Source organism: Helicoverpa armigera, chromosome 25 (assembly GCF_030705265.1).
Source record: "Helicoverpa armigera isolate CAAS_96S chromosome 25, ASM3070526v1, whole genome shotgun sequence".
Taxonomy (NCBI): Eukaryota; Metazoa; Arthropoda; class Insecta; order Lepidoptera; family Noctuidae; genus Helicoverpa; species Helicoverpa armigera.
In genome coordinates, this window is record NC_087144.1 from 7,237,116 (window position 1) to 7,259,789 (window position 22,674).

The 22,674-nt window shown below is 39.5% G+C and overlaps 1 protein-coding gene across 4 annotated transcripts; it reads right to left on the reverse strand.

Moving 5' to 3' along the window:
- Positions 1-1,392: 1,392 nt before the first annotated feature.
- On the reverse strand, positions 1,393-22,245 carry LOC110379477 (serine/threonine-protein phosphatase 6 regulatory ankyrin repeat subunit C). 4 transcript variants are annotated; one of them, XR_010277754.1, is made up of 12 exons: positions 22,104-22,245; positions 21,493-21,619; positions 20,579-20,734; positions 19,320-19,537; positions 18,923-19,104; positions 18,149-18,330; positions 17,521-17,743; positions 17,041-17,169; positions 15,492-16,586; positions 15,157-15,411; positions 11,563-15,078; positions 9,271-9,364 (listed from the first exon to the last, which is right to left on the reverse strand). XR_010277754.1 is itself a non-coding variant. In XM_049845669.2 (11 exons), exons 1-11 carry the CDS (start codon positions 11,627-11,629, stop codon positions 1,639-1,641), a joined length of 3,522 nt encoding a protein of 1,173 aa, XP_049701626.2. In that variant the 5' UTR covers positions 11,630-14,550; the 3' UTR covers positions 1,393-1,638. The 4 variants fall into 4 exon arrangements, 2 of the variants coding, with proteins under 2 accessions (XP_049701626.2, XP_021194831.3); XM_049845669.2 differs by lacking the exons at positions 15,157-15,411; positions 15,492-16,586; positions 17,041-17,169; ... (5 more) ...; positions 21,493-21,619; positions 22,104-22,245 and adding exons at positions 1,393-2,442; positions 2,830-3,093; positions 3,259-4,386; ... (4 more) ...; positions 7,593-7,810; positions 8,749-8,946 and having other exon boundaries at positions 11,563-14,550; XR_010277753.1 differs by having other exon boundaries at positions 11,563-15,411.
- Between the last annotated feature and the right edge of the window lie 429 nt (positions 22,246-22,674).

Sequence of the window (22,674 nt, forward strand, 5' to 3'; positions counted from 1 at the left end):
ATATCATTCATCAAAAAGATCTCAATTCGTTTTTGAAACTCAAAAGTAATTAATTCAAAGTAAACTGAAAATCAGCGCTTTTTGAACGTCAAATAGACAGCCCCCAAAAACGCCCGCATTTCACCACTTCCTATGTTTTTGCTGGAAAGAAGAAATTGAGGAACTAGCTCAACAATAGTGCAACACAATTCTGTCTGCATAGTTTGTAAAACCAAAAACTAAGTGTTAAAAAATATTATAACCGGCAAGTGCGAGTCGGACTCGCTCACGAAGGGTTCCGTACCATCCAAACTAATATTCGAAATATTCGAAATCGAGCAAAAATTACCAAAAAAATCACGTTTGTTGTATGGGAGTCCCCCAAAATATTTATTTGATTCCAGTTTTCAGTATTTGTTGTTATAGCGACAGAAATACATCATCTGTGAAAATTTCAACTTTCTAACTATCACGGTTCATGAGATAGATAGATAGATAGATAGATATATTCTTTATTATGCACACCAATTAAAAAAAAAACAACAAGAACAAACAAAAATTTTGAAGGCGGTGACACAATGGACGGTCTTATCGCTAAAAGCGATCTCTTACAGACAACCTTTACAGCCTGGTGACAGACGGACTTACGGACGGACAGACGGAAGGACGGACGGACGGACAGAGTATCGAAAACAATAGGGTCCCGTTTTACCCTTTGGGTATGGAACCCTAAAAATAATAAAATTATTTACAAACAAAAGGATTAAGATTTCCCATTGGGAACGGCTGTAAGAAGAAATATTCATATATCCGCAGTTTGTTCGTTTTTGACGCACCAGGAACTCCACAAGCGTTGCAACTACAATTGTTTCATATAGGAGAGGCAGTCGCTCCTTGTAAAGCACTGGTACTCAGCTGCATCTGGTTAGACTGGAAGCCGACCCCAACATAGTTGGGAAGAAAGGCTAGGCTATGATGATGAACGGGACGTAGCAGCAACTTAGTTACTCTTAAAATCCGGCTTTTACATAAACTTTGTTCATTTGCATTCGCGCAGATATGAGTATACACAGGTTTTAGAAACTTTATGATCCCTCAGTTTTTGGAACTAAGGAAGTAAATATGAAGAGCCATATCCAGTTCCAGTTTCAGTTTTCATACAGAAGTTGTTTTTTTTTCTGTTGTAACCATTTTTTTTAACGACGTCAAAAATCATCAAATGACCCGCTGTGGGTTAGCAGCGGTGAGGGAGTGTCAGACTCTTACTGACTAAAAACCATTGTCTTCGGTCGTAGGCTTTTTATGTACCAGGGCCACGGTAACTCTTTCGAACAATCCCGCAGCCCTTCTGTTGTAACCTTAGAATGTGATTGTTCGTTAAATAGACGGTAAAACCTATTTATAAGCAGGTACCTAAATAAAACGAATAAATTCAGTTTTGGTATCAATTTATTTTTTTACTCTTACTTTATACTTATGCAAAGACTGAGTTGTTTGTGTCATTATTTGTGCACCGTCGGATAAAACGTGCCTATCTGAGTACCACTAACGGACCAGCTTTCAACTAAAAAAAACTGCATCTAAATCGATTAGGAGCTACAGTGCCACACAAGTATTTAGGGTCGGGAGTAAAAAAATATAATCATTGCTAGAGGTTGATTACAAGTTTATGGTTTCCTGTTTCTTTTGTGACTCAAGAACCAATAATGGAACCGACTGACTGTTAAGAGTTCGTCGTCTATTCGAATTCAAGTAGGTTTTCAATAACTCTACACTGCAGCGTATTTCTTGAATTTCATCAATAATTTTCTTCAAAGCTTTGTCTTTTTCCATGCGTTGTTCGTTGTCAGCTAACTGTTTGTTTACAACCACTTTGTATATTTCATCGAGTTTCATTTGAAAAAGTTTTGAGCCTAGTACTTCATCTGACTGTTTCTTCTGCAAGTGAGCTCGATCAAATATGGCTTCCCTTAGTCGAGCAGGCAGTCGTCGACAGTTCCTGCACGTGGACTTCCGAGGTCGCAGTACTATCACATTCTCCCACTTCTTGTTCCTCAACCATCTCTTATACAAACACCTTGGCAGTATTTTCTTAAAAAACTTGTTACAAACAATACCTTCCAGCGATGTTATAAACTCTATTTGCTTTTCTAACCTTTTTATGTTACCTATTATTTCTAATCTATTGACGTTGTCGACTGCCACACCGACCAAGAGATTCATAAGAATAATTGAAATCAGAATGAGGAATGACATGAATATTATTCTTAGTATTATGATGGATGCTGATACTTCTATGGCACTCTTCTTACTTATGGTGTCCTGGTAATCGAACTCTGAAGTCATCATGACCATGGTGGTGACGAAAGCTGACCACGGACCTTCGAACGGCGGCTTTGCACGGAACTGTATCATGAAGGTTATGGAGAAACCGAATATGAGGAACAGGAATGACAGCAGAATCTGAAAAACAAAAAACAAATTACATATTTTTTGTACAGTCAACGTCAGGTCAGTGGTAACAGTTTTATAGGAAAATCGTACTTATTACTATTGAGTTAAGGTGCATGACAGTTACCACTAATGTGCAGTCTACCGTACATATCACATTGTTTTTAATTATAATGTGCTAGTTCCCATACTCTCATGGTCCAGAAATAGCTTCTGTCAGCGGTTACACCAGCCTCCCGTAAGAACTTTTCCGCGCACCCAGATAAAAAGTAACTTACTATCTTTCTGGATACATGGACATTTACATCTCGATAATGGACACTCAAAGAATTGTTCAAATCGGACCAAACAAACAACGTTTTGAGCTTTCTAAGTATAAATGATTGCTAGTTAGCTTACCTTTACTACTTTATTGGCCACTTTGCCAAACATGAGTACATAGAAGCCCCAATCAGGGAATCTTGAGAGTAAAAACATCATTTCGAACCAGGAAAACAGTAGGGCAACTGAGGCGACAAGCCTTGCCCACTCTGGAGGGTCACTGCCAGTGTCCCAGGATACCACACGAAGCAAAACTACTGCTAGCAAGATGGACCAGAACTTCAACCAGGTCTCAACACTGAAAAGGTATCTCGTAGTTTTCATTTTTATGAAGATTACCTCCTGTTGAGCAAAGGAAAGAAAATTTTATACCTCAATCTATGTGTGTTAAATACATTATTTGGTTTAGTTTCAAAGCGTGATTGAGGAACAAACAACCAAACCCAAAATATTCATTTTGTTTTCATACTAATTTGCTGGCTTTTTAAAATTGAAAGTTGTAATTACCTGAATTGTTATCAAGCAGACTGTCAAATAGGTAATTTGTATCCACAAACTGCTGTGTAATATGAAGGGTACATCTTTTTGCTTGCCGCTTTGTTTGTTTTTGTCCGTATAATAGAACACAGAAACTGTGAACACGTTCAGAGACAGGACGAAACATCCGTACAATGCTAAAATACTGTAAAAAAACGGCAGAAATTCTTTCCATTTTAGATACACAAAGCTTTGTACCAACGGATGTAGTAGAAGCCGACTCTGATCGTATCTATTACCGGTATTTAGAAGAGCCTTGATCACCCTCATTTGTTTGGCATCGGACTCCTTCGGGACCAGAATTTTGAAGTCCACAGTCACTTCACATTTAGACTCTTGAAGCCCCATACCTTGAATGTACGAGTCAAACATTTCTTCCATGAATTCAGTTGGCTTCGACAAGTTGTTCATTAGTAAATCGATGGGAACCATCTTGCATCTTCTACTTTCGTGAAACCCAGAGAGATCAGCTCCTGCTCTTATAAGTAAAGCAATCATTTCTCTGTTCCCGTGAGAGCAAGCATCGTGTAGAGGTGTCTGATCTGCTGAATCGAGAGCGTTAATAGTGTTCTTATCATGTCTTAATATCAGATCTGCTATTTCACAATAGTTTTTGCTTGCAGCTATATGAAGAAGGGACGTAAATGTCAAGGTATCTTCGCAAATTGCGTTCTTACAATTTACGTAGTAGTGTACTTGAGCACCTTTGGCGATAAGCATTTCTGCACAGGTGAGATGATTATTGAATACTGCGTAGAACAATGGTGGACCTACGTTATCCATTCTGTTAACCATAATAGCTGTAGCGTGACTGTTGTATTCAAGTAAATATTTGAGTATTTCTTCACAACCGTGTTCGGCAGCTACATGCAGTACGTTGGCCTTATTCGCTACGGTCGTTTCTATATGAGAACCGGCAGTCAGTAATATTTTAAGAGCTTCCAAATGATTGTGAATTATTGCTTTGAAAAGTGGAGTTTCTCCCTTCTCATTGCGAAAATCCACAGTGTTGCTCAATTTTGCGATATTCAATATCTCTTGAAGTATGTCTACGTTGCCCAATGCCGCTGCTGTGTGGATGCAAGATTCTCCATTTTCCTGTAAAATTGTATGTTTAGCATTATCTTTATTATAGTGAATGCTATCACTCTGTTATACCTACTCCATGGTTGTAAGCATGGCTTAATGAGATACTAAATGCCTTTGTTTTTAGGCTGTGAAGATGACAACGAATTATAAAGATTTCTAATTTCATGGGTAGTGTTACCTTCATAGTGATGCTGGCTCCTGCACCAAGAGCTATGCAGACGCCTTGCAACCAACCTTCTTTGATTGCTGCACAGAGTACAGTGGCGCCCGATTGGTCCTTCACGTCTACCGTTGCTAAGTGAGGGTCCAAATTACCAGGGTTTTGGTTTGCCAGCAACTATAAAAAGGGAACAGAGAAAAATATGAGTTTTATTTTTATTCAGATACTAAATGGCCCACCCTCGCTTCGCTTCGGTAACAGAGTTATATTATAGCTGACATTAATTAGTGTTTCGCTACTATATTATGCGTGTATTATTTATTAACAAATAAACCTTCCTCTTGAAACACTCTATCCGATAAAAAGCGCATGAAAATTGGTTGCGAAGTTTTGAAGATTTACAAAGGGATATTGGAATATAGGGACAGAAAAATCGATGTAATGATTAAAATTAGCTTTGCGTTCAAAAATGAATTCTGGCAGTTTAGAATGAGCGTGGCAGCAGAAACATCTAAGACTCTTACCCGCAGTAGTTCTTTGTTTCGTTTTTTAACGCAGACATGCATCGCAGTGAGTCCTTGGCTGTTCCAAGCGGTGGCTGATGCTCCTCCGAGCAGGACCTCGTCCACTGCTCCTTCACTTTCCAGCTCAACTGCTGTGTGCAAAGGAGTGTCTAATGGATTGCTCTTATGATGAAATCTCTGGAACCTGCCGCCCGCTTTTATTAGTAACTTCACTGTCTCCTTGAAACTGCAAAAAATAACGATTTGTAGGGTCCCGTACCCAAAGGGTAAAACGGGACCCTTAAAATTTTCGCTCCTCTGTCCGTCCGTTCCGTTGCCGCTACAACAACAAATATTGAAAAGAAACTAGAATAAAATACATATTTGGGGGGCTACCATACAACAAACGTGATTTTTTTTGCTCGATATCGATAACGGTAACAGGTACATGCTTGAAATATTCACAGAATATGGAATGAATTATAATTATGGAACGTTTTATAAATAATAGTACGGAACCCATCGTGTGCGAGTCCGACTCGCACTAGGCCGATTTTTTTTTATAAAAAGAGGTCAATAATTTGATCACATTTGAGTTGTGAGGTATTGGGCATGAACGTGGATGGATATAATGGAAGAAGACGACTAAAGAAACGATGATTGGATTTTGTTCTAAAAGTTATGGGTTAAAAAATGTTACTTATGAGATGACGGCTGTATAATCATGGAAAGCGAGAAGGGCGCCGACCGTAAATAATACTAGTTGAATTTTCTTTTCTTTTAACACAGTCTATCTACATGTTTTTGCTTGCTGGAAGAGATTTCACATGAAATAAGCTGGGTCTTTGTAGGTACTATCTGTTTTATTTTTCTTCTTGGCTGTATTCTGTGTGTGTAACTGTGTACATAAACAATTAAATAAATAAAATAAAATTGGGATAAGGGGGCGGAGTCGTGGTGGCCTAGTGGGTAAAGAACCACCCTCTCGAGTATGAGGGTGTGGGTTCAATTCCAGGGCAGGCAAGTACCAATGCAACTGTTCTAAGTTTGTACGCTAATGGCTGATAAAAAGGTGAAGGAAAACATCTTGAGGAAATCTGGATTATATAGTCTGAAATCACAAACCCGCATTGAGCAAGCGTGGTGATTAATGCTCAATCCTTCTCCGTCTGAGAGGAGGCCTGTGCCCAGCAGTGGGACAATAAAAAGGCTATAACAGTAACAGGGATAAGGGCAAGAGAATGATGATGATTTGATCGGATTTGTGTTTTTTTTACTCGTTCGCTTCGATTTTGTGTCCATCAAAATGTGCGCAGCCGACGACGTCGAGTGGCGTCCTGCACAGAAGGTCTTGCGCATGTGCGTTGGCTCCTGCGGCAAGTAGCAGCTGCACGCAGTGATGATGTGCGCGCGCGCTGGCCGCGTGCAGCGCTGTCCAACCTTGCTGGAAGATAGGCAACTGAAACACAACAACAATATGGTTAGTTAGCAAATTGTTTTCAAAAAGGCTGCTAGTCAGTTTAGCAAGCTGAAGTGGCAGTGGGCTGGCCATATTAGGTGAAGAACCGATAACCGTTGGGGTAAACGAGTTCTAGAGTGGAGACCACGCCTCGGCAAACGTAGTTTAGGACGTCCTCAGGCACGGTGGAGTGATGACTTGCGCAAGACGGCTGGCAGGACCTGGATGCGAGCAGCCGAAAATCGATCTCAGTGGCGTGCACTTGGAGAGGCCTATGTCCAGCAGTGGCTTGCATACTCAGGTTTGTTAACATTACTATCTCAGGGTGCGTCCTCCGAGGTGAATTAACGCGAACATGAATACGAAGCGATCCGAAGCTAATTCAAGGATAAACCTACGCTGCGCCACATCGTACCGTGCGTCACGTAGGCCATTTGAAAAGAAATCGACTGTCTGATATTTTCGCGCTTCACTTTCGTATCCAAATTGCTCACAATTATTTGGATTGCATATTTTTCGCAAACGTGGATTTAAAAACTAACGACTTTAGCACTAGGTTTAAACCATCGTTTCGAACAAGTCATGGTCTAAACCTAACAAATGGTCTAAGCCAGAACTTTTTAAGTCCACCTTTTATTATAAGCTGATAAACGTGCTTGTCAATAGTGTAGGTTAAACAGCTAAATAAAGAATTATAAAATTAGGTTTTCAGCCTACTTTGAATAATCCTTTTTTATGTTTACATACCATTTCTTTGACATTTCTGCAGTTGTGTTCCATTCCATCTATCCAGTCGTTTGGGAAACGGAAATCTACGTTGATTTGACATGGTGCGTTCGTCAGTATGTTTACGGGCACGCTTTGTCTCCTGACTGCTTCCACAGTTTTAGGGGACAAGGCAACGCAATCTAAAATACTTTCTGTCAGTGCTGTAAAGATATAAAAGTCGAGTTAGGGTCATTGAACATTATACCGGCACCGCAACAGCACAGCTGCAGCACGGCGTCGCCTCGAATTTAGACTACTGCTAGCTGCCAGCGCGCTAACTACGCGTTGTCCGCAAGGTGCAAGCTCGCAGTCCGCGGGTACAGACCTTGAGGAAAATGTAGCAGCAATGTAATATGCTTGACGTTGCCTTCCCAGGCAGCCAAGTGCAGTGGCGTTCTGCCCAGCTTGTCGGTTCTAGTACATTCCGCCCCCGTTTTCAAGAGCAGTTCCAACGCGTCGTTGTCGTAGAATGATGCTATGTGACACGCCGACACGTGGTTCAATCGGCAAGTTGCGTTGACGCTGGCACCCATAGCCATAAGTCTACAAAAAAAAAACAAGTAAATTCAGGGACCTTTTGCCTTTTAGGCTGAGACGTGAACGTCGGACTTTTTAGGACAGATAATCGGGTGTCATACACTAAAAGTCGTGGTGGCTTAGTGAGCAAAGAGCCAACCTCTCAAGTATGAGTGCGTTTGTTCGATTCCAGGTCAGGCAAGTACCAATGCAACTTTTCTAAATTTATATTTAGAAAAGTAGTAGTTAGTATTTTCTAAGTATATCTTGGATACCAATGACTGTTACGGTAGCACGTTAAACTGTAGATCCCGGCTGTACTTGAACATCCTTGACAGCCGTTACGAGTAGTCAGAAGCCAGTAAGTCTGGCGACAGTCTAACCAAGGGGTATCGGGTTGCCCGGGTAACTGGGTTGAGGAGGTCAGATAGGCTCGCTTGTACAACACTGGTACTCAGCTGAATCCGGTTAGACTGGACGCCCAGACCAACATAGTTGGGAAATAAATGAATGCATCGGGCCCCATAGGCGAGAACACATAGCTGCAAATTTTCATGACGCTTCGGTCTATAGAAGAGGATTTAATTAATGATCATAGATTCCATTCCATTTTCACATACGGGTCGACCTTATAAATGCAATAGAAATACTAGCGGAATGTTCCTTGACGACAAAAAAGGCGAGAACTATACCTCTATGTATGGCCCAGCGCACATCGCTGCGAGCGCGAGCTAGCGCATTTGAAGATCATAATTTAATATAAACCTTAACTACCTTGATATACGGTCTATAAAAGAATAAATTCACACGAGCCGCTCGGCGCGCGCTAGAGCATCGAAGAGCATGCGCGCGCATCTTTTGTATACCGTATGTCAAGGTAGGGTTTATATTAAATTGTTGTCTTCAAATGCGCTCCGACGCGCTCCCAGCGGTATGCGCTGGGCCTATGATTGTGACCAACTCACCGTTTCATATACGCAATATCACCGCCAGGAATAGATTCCAGGAGTCTGGTGTTGAGCTTAGTGACATGGGTAGCACTTCTTCTCATGGTGAGAGTTCCTTCGAGTATCTCCAGGGCTTGGGAAGTCAAGTTCGAGGCCACTGCTGCTGGGAATATGCCCGTAGCAGTTGCGCTTTTGCGTACTTTTTCATCGTTTTCTCTGAAAGGATTGGCAGATCTTGGTCAGTTATATTTACTGAGATTTTTTAGCTTGTTTCTATAATATAAGTTACACACATTAAAATTCCCTCTTTATTAATTTGTCAGGGTTGCATACTCAGAGGGTACGGGTACAATATTAATTACTGAGACCTCGCTATCCGTCAATCAGTCAACTGACATGATTTTTATAATGTTTAAGTACGGCCTTTTTCAGGAGTTGCAAATATGAACGTCCATTGTCTTTTTATCATGTGCTTAAAATAGGTAGGTCTGGATATTGTACCTAACTTCAAAATGTTACGTTAAAATTGTACGCAGTTACCTCTGCGATGTTCTGTTGTCCAAACTTCTCGACTTTATTCTGTGGGTCACAACGTCCAATTTGTCGCATCCACTATGCGAGACTGTCGCGTTATCTAAAATTGAGAAAATTGAGAAAAATAACTAAAATACGCGTCCTACGTGGACGAATTCACGCGATCCGAAGCGAATTCAGGCAATACGGAACGCCCACGGAATAAGGAAGATGAGCGGAGATGGCATAGTGCAGGTAGGTCAGGCGCTTTCTTGTAAGTCAAATTCCTATGTTGGGCTAAAGGGCTTATTACACTTGACTAAATTCAGTCGTCTAAATGATTCAGTCACTAAATTCAGTCAAATGTAATCGCATTTAGGAAGGTTTCATTGAATCATTTAGAAACCTAATTAGACAAACCTAATTAGACGACTGAATTTAGTCAAATGTAATAAGCCCTTTAGCCAAAACGATCAGTTTCAAATGAACTATCGAGGCGTTCGTGTTCTTTAAGATATTTGTCACTGTAAAAGATATCTGTCAAAGATTTTTGGTATTACAAAAAAATATCGAATCCAAAGAATAAGGGCGAAAACAGTAACGTTCCTCGTACCCCGAAAACCCCGCGTTTTGGTGCATTACTTTCTTAGGAGACAATTTGGTTCGTTAGGAGAGCGTAGGCCACGTAAGACACATAAAAAAAACAAGGATTTTTATGGCATGTATTTAACGCGGCGACTAAGTAAAACGAATATAGGTTTTAAGAAATAATAGAGTGGGTAACATTTATAATGGGTTGGCAGCTAAAAAGGAGTATCATAATAAGTCAAAGGTAGCATATCAATATATCAGTTATGAGGTCCGTTTTAATTTAAACTAGCATCAAGTTTTTCTTTTGGCGACTGAATTAATATCTAAGCGAAAACTTAATGATGACAATAAAATAGAAAATGGGCATTCATAAATAATACAAATCAGGTTCTATTTAAAATTGTTTGGATGAAGAATAAATATAAACTAGCTCATATTATAAATATATTGTGCGACTTTTTAATAGCTTTAAATAAAATCTAAAATGTCATGAAGAAAAAATATTTTGCGGCTGTTATTTTCAAAATTATAGGTGAATAGCATGGAAGTAAGTATGCAACATGCAGCAAGCATGACTTCTGTCACGGCTCCGGCGGTCCCATGCGAGCTTATCGTCGCAGATGGTTTTCACGCTCACCACCGCAGCTTCGGCTTGCTGGCCGGCAGGGCCGGCCAGCCTCAGCCGCGGCGGCTCGCAGGCCGCCTCGCCCCTCCGCGCCTACGCGGTTTTGAATTGCACTCTAGGGGTAGGACAGACAAGACTACGTGGAGTCGGTTTTGCAGCGATTCGTTTTCGTCACTAACTTCAATTTTTAATACAGTGTTTTTTAATTGAAGGTTATAAATGGCAATATGCTAAATAAAATGAATCCAAATTAAATTCTACCATCTTCATAGTGCGCCAAGTGACATAATACCATCGCACCTTCCGCCGTTTTCATGAAATTATGATACACAATATTAATAATTAACTCTTATTCCTTTTTATTGTACTCCTTTTAATATTTAGAGCTATCCACAAAGCGAAGCCTGAAATTGGGTTTTTAGTCGGCACGAAATAGTTGGTAACATATTATCTTTGCCACCCAACTAACATTATTAGTCGCCAAGTCATTATAAATAGCTCCTCACCTAATATTTCAATTGACTGGTATAGTTTATTTGCTACCCAAACGCAGCTGCTAGTTTTTAGTTTTTATAACACCCTTAATTTTGAACCTTACATATTATAATAGTCGCGAAAATATTTAATCGCTGGCAAGTTATTTTATTTGTTGCCAAAATTTGTCGACTTTTAAGTTATTAGTCACCAGGAATATAATAAGCCGATTTTTATTGCTTTCGCGAAACACCGCGTAGCTTCGAGTTCGCGTCCAAATTGCTCAGGAGGACATCATCATTTAAGGATATAACTAAACACATACTTTTGAGTACTTATTTGTTTTTATTTATCAGTAAAAATACTGAAGGAAAATAAACAAGGTCCTTTGTTAGCGACTTGGTAAATAACTCAAGCGTTTCATGAACCAGCTAGAATTTTATTTAGATAAGTTGTAGGTATCATATTTCGTACCTACACACAAAATCTACATATATTATACAAGAAAAAACTATACTTTATACAAGGAAAGTTTTGATACTTAGTTTTATTTAAGATTAATTGGCATAGTTACTTAGCCCCGAGCTGTTTTAACATGAAACAAACTTTATTAAAAAAAACTTTGGTACCTGTAACGTCAGAAGATGAAGACACACTATTTTTGTCGCGGCCTATAATTTTCTTCATTCTAAACATTGTTATATTCGTGTCTATGCTAAAAGATACATTCAAATACTAATTTGCTTTGTGTAAATCATTGTTTATTGACAATACCTATAGATACTCAATTTTCCTTATATTGAAACCGCTAAAGACAAAATAATAATTGTGGTCGTACAATGTGTGTGTATCATAACGTATTTTTAGGGTTCCGTGCCCTAAAGGTAAATAAGGACGATATTTACGGACTAACAGCCAGTTTCTTCATCAAAAGTAAAAGCCAAAGTAATGGCATAAAGTAAAAGTAACGGTCAAATACGTTTTATCTATTAGTTTTGCTGTTACTTTAGCCTCGCAAAAACGAATTTGAAAGTTACTTTTACTTTATGACATTACTTTGGCTTTTACTTTTGATGAAGAAACTGGCTGAAAGTAAGTCTTTAGAGTTCGTCTGTCGCCAGGCTACATCTCATAAATCATGATAGACAGATTATATATGTGTATGTAGATAGTAGAGTATTTCTGTTGCCATTATAACAAAAAAAAATACGGAAAATATAATTAAATGTGTCATTTCATGACAAAAGGTACCTTATGGACTTTGGCGCTTAAGTTATTTGGAGATACAAATTCTACAATCTTGCTTAGACTAAAAAAACATAATGTCGTAAGTGCCAACACCCATAAGGTACCTTTTACCGCGAACTGACACAAATATACTTACATTTTATACTCTACGTGATTTTCTGCTAATTTTTGCTCAATATTAAAAACTTTGACAGGTAGACGCTGGAATGACAGCATATTGAGTTACAGTTGCTGTTACAGCCTTTTAACCGATCCACTGCTGGGCACAGGCCTCATCAATCACCACGCTTGCTTAATGCGGATTGGTGTTTTCAGACTATATAGTCCAGGTTTCCTCAAGATGTTTTCCTTCACCTTTTTATCAATTACATAATTTTTATCAATTGCATATTGAGTACCTACATTACTTTTAAAACTGAATAAAATAACAATGTAAAAACTTAAAAAGTTTGCGTCGCTGTAGGGTTTGAACCAGCACATTAAATAAGGCCAAATAAGCCATTGCTATTTTCCCTTCCTTGTCTTGTTGTTCAATAGATTATTGTACGGGACCCTTCGTGTGCGAGTGTCACTCTCGCTTGACTGGTTTTTTGAATGTAAGCGTGAATTATTCTATTACTTAATTTTGCACATACATATGTATATAATGTACTTCTAATATTATCAGTTTTTCCTGTGGTTTTGCCCACATCTTTAGGGAACTTTACGCATAGATAAAGAGTAGGTACTTAAATAGTATCATCGGCTCGCTTTTATCCGTGCTTTTTGATACCCCATGTTCACACTTGAAATACCAAGGCAGTCAAATTGGCGGCAAGGCAATTTCATTGTCAATTTCATATTTCACAAACTGTGTCCCTGTTTCTTATCATATTTTATGACTTTTCCTAATTTGATATTGTTAAGTTAAACTATATTAAAAAAAAAACAATATATTGTATATGAGTTTCGATTACAAATACCTACTAAGACCGCTCACCATCAATGTGACGGCATACATATAAAAGCGGCGATATATACTCTACAAGACTACGTGGAGTCGGTTTTGCAGCGATTCGTTTTCGTCACTAACTTAAATTTTTAATACAATGTTTTTGTAATTAAAGGTTATAAATAGTCAATATACTAAAAACGAGGCCGAGTTAGTAAATTAGATGACAATGTATAAATAAGAAGGACAAGTCACAATAATTGATGTTCTTTACTTGAAGCTTTCTATAGAATATTTAGTTGGCGTTGTAAAAAAGACGAATTAGTTTATTAGAGGGTATGTCATTTCCCCGTTGCTTAGTTATAAAATTAGAAGTTTAATCATGTGTCCAATAAATAATTTTGCGGCTACACTTATAATTTCCCAAAAAGAAATGATTTGTGCCAAGCTACAACTACACCAACCAATCTATCAACCAATGACATAAAATATAAACCAATGAGGTAAAGCACGGTACTCAGCTACATCCAGTTAGACTGGAAGCTGACCCCATACATAGTTGGGAAAAAGGCTCGGTGGATGATGTTTTTAACCAATGCTATGTATGACCCGGGTTGGGCCGAAATCGCTTTGTGGGTTTTCTTGAACTTTCACAAAGCAGCCCGTAGTCTGAAAGTTGGTGATTGATTCACCCGTGCATCGGAGAGCACGTAAATGTTGGTCCTGCGCTTAATCTCTTTCCGGTCGCGTCGGATTGCCGTCCCATCGCGCTATGAGAGTGAAGGAATAGGGAGTGCACCTGTGTCTGCGCAAATGCTCGTGCACTATAATATGTCACAGCTGGCTGATCTCCTTAAATGAGAACAGCCGCCGTGGCCGAAATCGACCGTGGACGCCATTATATGTATGACCATCCTTAAGCAAGTTTTCATAAAGACAGTCAAAGTGGTTACTGGTGATGTTGCCTTAGCCAATTATCGCTTACGGCGGCTGTTCTCATATAAGGAGAGTAGCCAACTGCGTAGAACATATTAAGGAGCACAAGCACTTACGCAGACACTCACTATTCCTTCACTCTCATAGCCCGATAGGACGGGAGCAATCCGACACGACCGTAGTCAGATCAGGCGCAGCACCGACATCAACATGCTCTCCGATTCGCGGGTGTATCAATCACTAACTTGCAAACTCCGGGCTGCTTTGCGATTTTGGCCCGACCCGGGAATCGAACCTCGAAGTCAGCAGCCGCCCTTACGACAGCTAGACCAACTAGGCAATCAAAGTAAGTGGGGTAAGCTATCAATGGTGCATCAAAACAGAAACATGGCGGTTCCATCCCAATTTTACATCTGGCTTCCTGTAATTAATACCTTCGATCTGGCAGTTCTGCAAGGTATCTATTTTTCCAAAGCAGATAGTTTTTCTTTTGTTGGTTTTATTTCGTCATCCCTTTGTTATTTTGGTTTTCAGCTATCGCACAAATCGATTCTCGAACAGAGCATGGCACAGCTCGATTAGATTTTGGCACACTAGGGGTGAGAATATATCTAGTAATATTACGTTTTTTCTCTTTCAAAATTTTGTCCATCCACTTCGGCAGGATTTTCTGAACGAATTTCATTTGTATGAAAAGTTCTAGGGATCCCAAAAATTCTATTCGTTTCTTCATTATTCTGATTCGAACTGACAATCTTATTTTTTGAGGTTCAATCACAGCGGTCGATGCTATGATTGTCACTATAGTTGCGAAAATTATAAATACAAACATAGTTATTCGTAATACAGTCAAAGCGAACTCTTTGGATTTATTTTGTTTCATCAGGGTTTGATAATCGAGTTCAGAAAACATCATTGCTATGACTTTCACGAGTGCGCTGAAGGGTCCGTCGAAAGGCTCTTGAAACTTGAACTGGAGCATGAAGATTATACAAAACGCCAATATCAGGAAGGCGAAAGTGAACAAAACCTGCAAGTAAATGTTGGACACGAGAATTAAATGGTCGTCTGGGCCATCACATAAGCGTATGTAGAGGTTACTCCATACCTTCACAGTGCTGGCAGTCACTTTCTCCATCATAAATACATAGTATCCATAATCATGAAAGTGGTATTGAAGGAATGTCATGTCTAACCATGACAGCAGTATGACCGCAGAGGCAATGTGTCTCGGTATATCTACACCTGTTAAACCCATTACAGTAGTGAACAGAACTATAAGACCCGTGATAACAAAAAAAATCCGCACCCAAGTTTCTATCTGGCGTAAGTACCTGAATTTCACTTTTATGTAAAGCGTTTCCTGAAATATAAATTCATCGTCATTATCATCAGCCTTTTTTATCCACTAAATACGTTAGTTTGGCTATAAATAGTGCTTACCTGTAAAACTAACAAGACTATACCGATGAACAAGATTGTTGACCAGACATAATGACGAGGCGAATAATGACCTAAATCGTTGGTCAAAAATACAACCATGATATAAAGGGTAAATGATATTAAAAATAAGTAATGAATTATTGTTAAAAATAGGAACAGGAGTAGTATCGGCGTATCCATCCATTTAATATAAAGAAAACTTTCTATTAAGGGATGTATAAATAGGCGTCTCTGGTCATACTTATTCCCTGTCTGTAAAAGCGCAACTATCACTTTCATATTTTCTTCATATATTACTGGTTTCAAAATATTGTAGTCAACTGTGACTTTACAATTAGCATCTTCGAGGCTTAAATTGTTTGTAGAAATGCACGAATCAAAGACATTCTCCATAAACTCTGTTGGTTTGAACAAATGGTTCATAATCACATCTATTGCTGTAGTGGAATTGTTTGTACGTGAAGCCAAATCCGCTCCTTCTTTGAGAAGAAGTTTGATCATGTCCCTTTGTCCAAAGCGAGCGGCTGAGTGCAGTGGAGTAAATCCTATATCATTCTTAAAATGTACAGTGTCTCTGTTATTATCTATTAATAACTTTGCGATTTCCACACGGTTATATCTTGCAGCTATGTGTAATGGAGTAGAGCCTTTATGTTCCTCAATAGTTTTTAGTCCGATGTTAGCATTGTGAGCTAAAAGTGTTCGGACACATTCAAGATGATTATTCTGCACTGCAAAATGAATAGGACCGTAACCTTTTTTGTCGTCCGCCGTTAGATTATTAATTATTTTTCTAGTGACAGTATAGTCGTGGTCTAATAAGACTCTGAGTACTTCTTGGTACCCTTTTTCGGCGGCTATATGAAACAGGTTATTTTGATTTCGCAGTGTTTTTGTAATATCAGCTCCTTCTTCAAGAAGCTTCTTCACACATTCAAGATGGCCGTTGACGACAGCTTTGACGAGAGCAGTTTCTCCTTGACTGTTGGTTGCATCTATAATATTATGATCGGCTGCCGCACTTATAATATGATTAAGAATTTCCACATTACCTATAATTGCTGCTGAATGTATTGGTGTTTCATGTTTGTTGTCCTGAAAAAAAGCCAATCGATGTCATGTGTAAAATTGCTAAACTGAAATGTATTTTAAATTGCCTTAAAAAAAAGAGGACGTTCTCAATTGGACCATTATGTTTCTTAATGTTTGTTACCTCATAACTCTGGTCTAGTTGAACCGATTCTGATGATTCTTTTTTTATTCGAAAGGTTGTCTTTTGGTCCTATAAAAATGTTATCAAGATCCAGAGAATAGTTTTTGAGTTTTTTTAATAATGCATTATTTTGTGTTGGTAAGGTTTTTCCACGAAACTGAAGACCATAAAATAAGTTTTATTTAGTTCCTTTCTGACTGTTTTTTTTTGTAAAAAAGTTTTTCTTGAAACTTAAACTTATGTGCCATGGACTCACAAAAATTGTTCCATAATCGTTCGCTGTTCAGCTAGATTTTTTCTAATTTTATATAAAATTATGAGATCATGAATACGCACTCTTGCAGTGATGTCTGCTCCATTTTCTATAGCTATTCTCACACCAGTCTCCCAACCTTCCAAAACAGCTTTATGAAGTACCGTTTGTTTATCTTTGTTTTTCACATCTATTCCATGCCTTGCTAAATTCTGTAAAAGAATATTTAAAAGATAAACTGTATATTATTTAAAAATAAACAAAATCTATATTTGCACAAAAAGAACCTTAGAATATATATTCTCATTTATTTGTATGTAGTTCTTGCCTCATCAAACTTTTTGTCATCACGGAAGATAGGTAACGTGAGGCTCTGATGTATAGACAGAAATTCTAGGTATCTATATTCTGGCACTTTGGGGAAAGGCGATAGACACAGGCTATAGTTCCGAAACGACATCGTGTTTTTCTCGAACTCTACAAAGCTACTTCTTGAAGCTACTATTTGAAGTTTTACCAGTAGCAGCTTGTCGAAGGGTTCTGAACTCATTTCATCAGGTTACCTGCAGAAATTCCGAAAGTTTCTTTTCAACACATAGGTGGAGCGCGGTTTGGCCTGTTCGATTTAGCCAGTCAACTGGCACTCCACTGACCACGAGCAGTGTAGCTGCATCCAAGCAACCCAACTCAACTGCTGTGTGGAGTGGTGATTCAGGCATCTGCTTGTCTTGGCTACTGAAGTTGTTGCAGTTCGCGTTGATAAGTGTCGACACCAATTCTGTGAAACTATAATAAAATATTACTTGGTCAACCTACCTTGTGCATCGGAGAGCACATAAACGTGGGTCCTGCGCCTGACCTCTTTCCGGATTGCCGTCCCATCGGGTTATGAGAGTGAAGGAGTAGGGAGTGCACCTGTGTCTGCGCAAATGCTCGTGCACTATAATATGTCCTGCGCAGCTGGCCCTTAAATGAAAAGAGCAGCCGTGGCCGAAATCGGGTTTACGGTTTACCTTGTTTTTTAAGTTCAATGCCGTGTTAACCAGTGATCTCACTCATAATTAAACGTGAAGGTTTGAGTAGATGCGTGGCGTTTGAACTTTCCTTCAGGTTTCAAGCAAACCCCTGGGAACAGCTATTAACTAAGTGTAACTCTAAGTTAATTTCAATGGTTTGATTCATAAAACATACTCATGGCACTTAATATTGTGGTTGGAATAGTGGGCGGAGCCAGCAACGTCGAGGGGAGTTCTGCCAACACGGTCTCGCGCACATGGGTCGGCGCCGGCCGCGATCAGCAAGCGTGCACAGCGGTGATGTGCGCGCGCGCTCGCTACGTGCAGCGCCGTCCAGCCCAGCTGAAGCACTGGCAGCTAATGCGAGAGATATTTCATTTTAATATTCCGACTAGGCGGCTGGTTGACGCTTCTCGTGACCAAAAGGCTGGCTATTACATATTACCTCGGACAAAGTATCAGCATGGCGATCCAACGAGGTAATGCTGCCAGCCTCTTGGGTACGCTCCCAGTTGACAGCGATGGGGAAGAATTTTTGGATGCCTTTTTGTGTTATTTTTTTTTGTATTTACTAGGACAGTTTTTTTTATATTTAACGTAAATATGTAAATATTATAAGATTAAAAATAAAATTATGATATCTAAAAAGCAAAACTAAAAAAATATGCCAACTTAGTCCCAAAATCACAGAAAACATAAACGTCCGTTTTTTGAAAATTCATAGTTTGTGTTGTCGGTGAACTTGGGCATAGAGCTTATTCATGTCACAGGGTAATTTAGAATTGGTTCGAAAGAGATACCGCGGCCCTGGTACATAAAAGGCCTACGACGGAACACGACGGTTTTTAGTCAGTAAGAGTGTGACACTCCCACACCGCTGCTAACCCACAGCGGGAGGGGTCATTTGATGATTTTTGACGTCGTTAAAAATAAAAGGCCTGTCTCTTACGCCCTTTTCAACCCCTCTGCAGTTATGATCTGTAGTGTTGTTCCAGTAAGAAGGCAGCTGGATGTTGCCCGGGCCAAAGTCACACTCGACGTTCACCAAATCCCTGAGGTTCTGACTCAGCTTCCTAACTTCATCTTCGGCTGCTATCATGCCATGTACTACCCCAAGTCTGTTCTGTAAATCTGTAAAATATTTGTTAGGTCTGCTAAGTTTATTTCAGTATCGTGCCCACAATCATAGATTCTTCCTCCTAACAAGTGAATTCTCAAATCCGTCCTAAGGTGGAATTGTAACAATGACAGCTTGCTACTGAGAAGAATTTGATGACGCTGGTACTCTTTTAAGTACTCTTTTTAAAGCATTTTAATAAAACATCCGTACAGGTCTGCATATTTACCTTCAGATAGGCCAAGCAAGACGGCAATCTGCCTGATGTTCCCTGTCCAAGCTGCAAGGTGTAGTGGGGTCCGACCAAGTCTATCTTGCCTGTTCTTCTCAGCTCCAGCCTCGAGGAGAAAGGAGAGGGCATCGTCAGACCTCAAGGCAGCCAGGTGACAGGCTGATATACAGTCTACGCCACATGTCGCGTTTGGGTCAGCTCCAGCTTTTAGCAGTCTGTAAAATAACTCTTTTATTGTAAATCGTAGTCTAGGACCAGAAGAGTCACCAAAGAGTTACTGCGGCCCTGGTACATAAAGAGCTTAAGCAGGAACATGATGAATTTTAGTCAGTTTTAGTTAAGTGTATGCACTCCCTTACACTATACCACAGCGGGAGGGGTCATTTGATTGTCCGTCAAATAAAAAAACCGGCCAAGTGCGAGTCGGAATCGCGCACGAAGGGTTCCGTACCATTATTAAGAAAATGTACAAAAAAATACGTTTGTTGTATGGGAGCCCCCCAAAATATTTATCGTTTTCAAGTTTTCAGTATTTGTTGTTATAGCGGCAACAGAAATACATCATCTGTGAAAATTTAAACTGTCTAACTATCACGATTCATGAGATACAGCCTGGTGACAGACGGACGGACGGACGGACGGACAGAGCAGCGAAAACAATAGGGTCCCGTTTTACCCTTTGGGTACGGAACCCTAAAAAGAGAACCAGAAGAGTATTTCTAACGTTTGATGATGTTGTTACAATTATATTTTATTTTCATAAATTTTATAGGGACCAACTACACGAAAATTCCGCATAAAGAAGCTTGTGAGAGCCTAATGCTCTTCTACTCTACCTACGAAGTTCTAAAAAGAAGGTTATGATGCACAGACATTCTTTGTAACATTAAACTTAGTACTAAAATATTCTATAGTTAAAATAAGTACGGTTTTTAGACAGTTCCCAGAAATCTACCATCAGACTCGTGGCTTGTCTCTGGAATCCACGAAAACCTTTCGATTTTGACGTGACAACGTCTTATAAATTGGTTTGCCGGGTGACACTTCAAGAAACTGCGTTACGCTCCGCTCACGTAATGCGCTCACAATGAGAGTGAGTGAGAGGCATGCGTCCCTTCCACTCGGGCATGGTTAGCCCGCCTAAGAGCGAGAGAGACAGACATAAAAAGTGTTGTTGTCACGTAAAACTTTCGCTCGTATACCGACTTTACAGGCAACCAATTTTTTGCAAACATTGGAAAACTATATTTATTCACCTTTCTATTTGTCCCACATCTCGATGTCTTAGAGCTTCAAACAATCGTTTGTTATTCTGATCAGGCGTGTCTGGTCTTGGAACCCCATCGCTTGAACATGAGACTTTTGTAGGAGTAACTTCATCAGGACCCCTTCGCCCTTGCGCTTGATTATCCCTGAAACCATACTTCTTTTGAAGGGTTCTTTTTGTTTACAATGTTACCATCATTTTCAACAGGCTTTTCACCAGTTTGCGTTGCCCAAGCACCTTCTCCTCTTCTTCTTCCTCTTACCCTGTTCCCAATTTTATTTGTGGTCGGCGCAATATGTCACCCTCTTCCATTTTCCCCTGTCACTCGTCATACTGACACTAACTCCCTTCCTATTCATGTCATCTTTCAGGTAATCCATCCATCTTTTCTAAGGTCTTCCTCTCCATCCATCTACATTCATAGCCTAAGCACCTTCTCACAGAGAAGGAATGAACGTTGCACTACGTTTACCCAAGGTGCGGTTGGATATTACATTATTTCCCTATGATATTTTCCTGCATCGTTGTGGCAGTAAATTCAGCAGTCATATGTAAACCAATTTCGATGGAATTTAAATGAATAATTGGACACCCTTCTATGGACCTAGACTTTTGTGGATGGATAGTCAGTTACCATCACGGGCTCTATCTTCTACACCGGGCAGAATAAGAGTGCCCAACGAGTTTGAATTTACTGTGCATGATACATATCAGTTTGTAAACACTTATATTATATGTTCTTCTATTTGTTTGTAGGTACCCTAAAGGCTCTAGAACTCCAGAACCGATTCTATAAAGCCTTTAATTGTTGGGAAGCTACACTATGCTCCAGAAATGTAGGCTATATTTTTTGCAGGTACGGGTAGATGTTACCGAAGGACGCAGTTGGTGATCTGTACTTACCCTGTTAAGTCAAAGAGGCTTAAACTCCTGAGATGGTGATGCGGGGAGCTGCAGTCTTCCTGGAAGCCGCTTCCTGCCTGCAGAAGCGGCTGCAAGCAGCACTGCTCAGACTCAACAGAGAACTGAGCTGTTTGCCCACAAGTTGTAAAATTTAGAAGACAGCGATGCGGATGAATTTTTTTATACAAAGTTTTAATTTTTGCCTTTTTTATTTTTGTAAATGTTACAGCCTTTTTTTTATCGTCCCACTGCTGGGCACAGGCCTCCTCTCGCACGGAGATAGATTGAGCATTAATCACCACGCTTGCTCAATGCGGGTTGGTAATTTCAGACTATATAGTCCAGGTTTTCTCAAGATGTTTTCCTTCTCCTTTTTGTCAGCCATTGGTGTCCAAGATATACTTAGAAAGTACATACTAACTTAGAAAAGTTGTATTGCTACTTGCCTGAACTGGAATCGAACCCACTCTCATACTCGAGAGATCTTAGAGGACATTTTTGTAAATATGTAGATTTAATTTGTTATAGGTATGTATTTTATGTTAATGTAATATATATAAGTAGTTTAAATGTTACTAAATATGTAAATATAAAGTTAAATTCTTAGTTACCTGAAAAGCCGACATTGTTAGTAGGACTCTTTCTACCTTCCATGACTAAGTTACTTCTATGTCGCCCAGTCTCTTCATTTAACTCGATTAGAATGCTTTATTTCCGCTTATTTAAGTATTAATAAGTATTTTCAGGTACCTACTTTCAACTTATGATGCATTTTAATTCTTTGATAATACTATCAGACACTCGTCTTGAGTTTTAAGATTACATTATTATAGAAGGTCTGATAAATAAAACGCTTGAATGTAATTTACTAGCTTCCGTCAGCGATTTCACTCGTCATCATCATCATCATCTCAGCCATAGGACGTCCACTGCTGAACATAGGCCTCCCCCTTAGATCTCCACAGATACCTGTTTGAGGCGACCTGCATCCAGCGTCTTCCGGCGACCTTTATAAGGTCGTCTGTCCACCTTGTTTTATATTAATTCCTTAGCTCACTCGGATAAAAGTACTAAACAATAACCTTCCTCGATAAATGGGCTATCAAACGCTAAACATTTTTTTCAATTCGGAGTAGTAGTTTCTGAGATTTGCGCGTGCAAGTAAACAAACAAACTCATCAG

Excerpts from the sequence above, each read along its gene's own strand:
- LOC110379477 (XM_049845669.2), bottom strand. The coding sequence starts at position 11,629 with ATGTTTAGAATGAAGAAAATTATAGGCCGCGACAAAAATAGTGTGTCT. Across the intron at positions 9,365-11,562 it reads TTCATCTTCTGACGTTACAG|ATAACGCGACAGTCTCGCAT; the intron begins GTACCAAAGTTT and ends TCTCAATTTTAG. Across the intron at positions 7,429-7,592 it reads GCTGCTACATTTTCCTCAAG|CACTGACAGAAAGTATTTTA; the intron begins GTCTGTACCCGC and ends ATATCTTTACAG.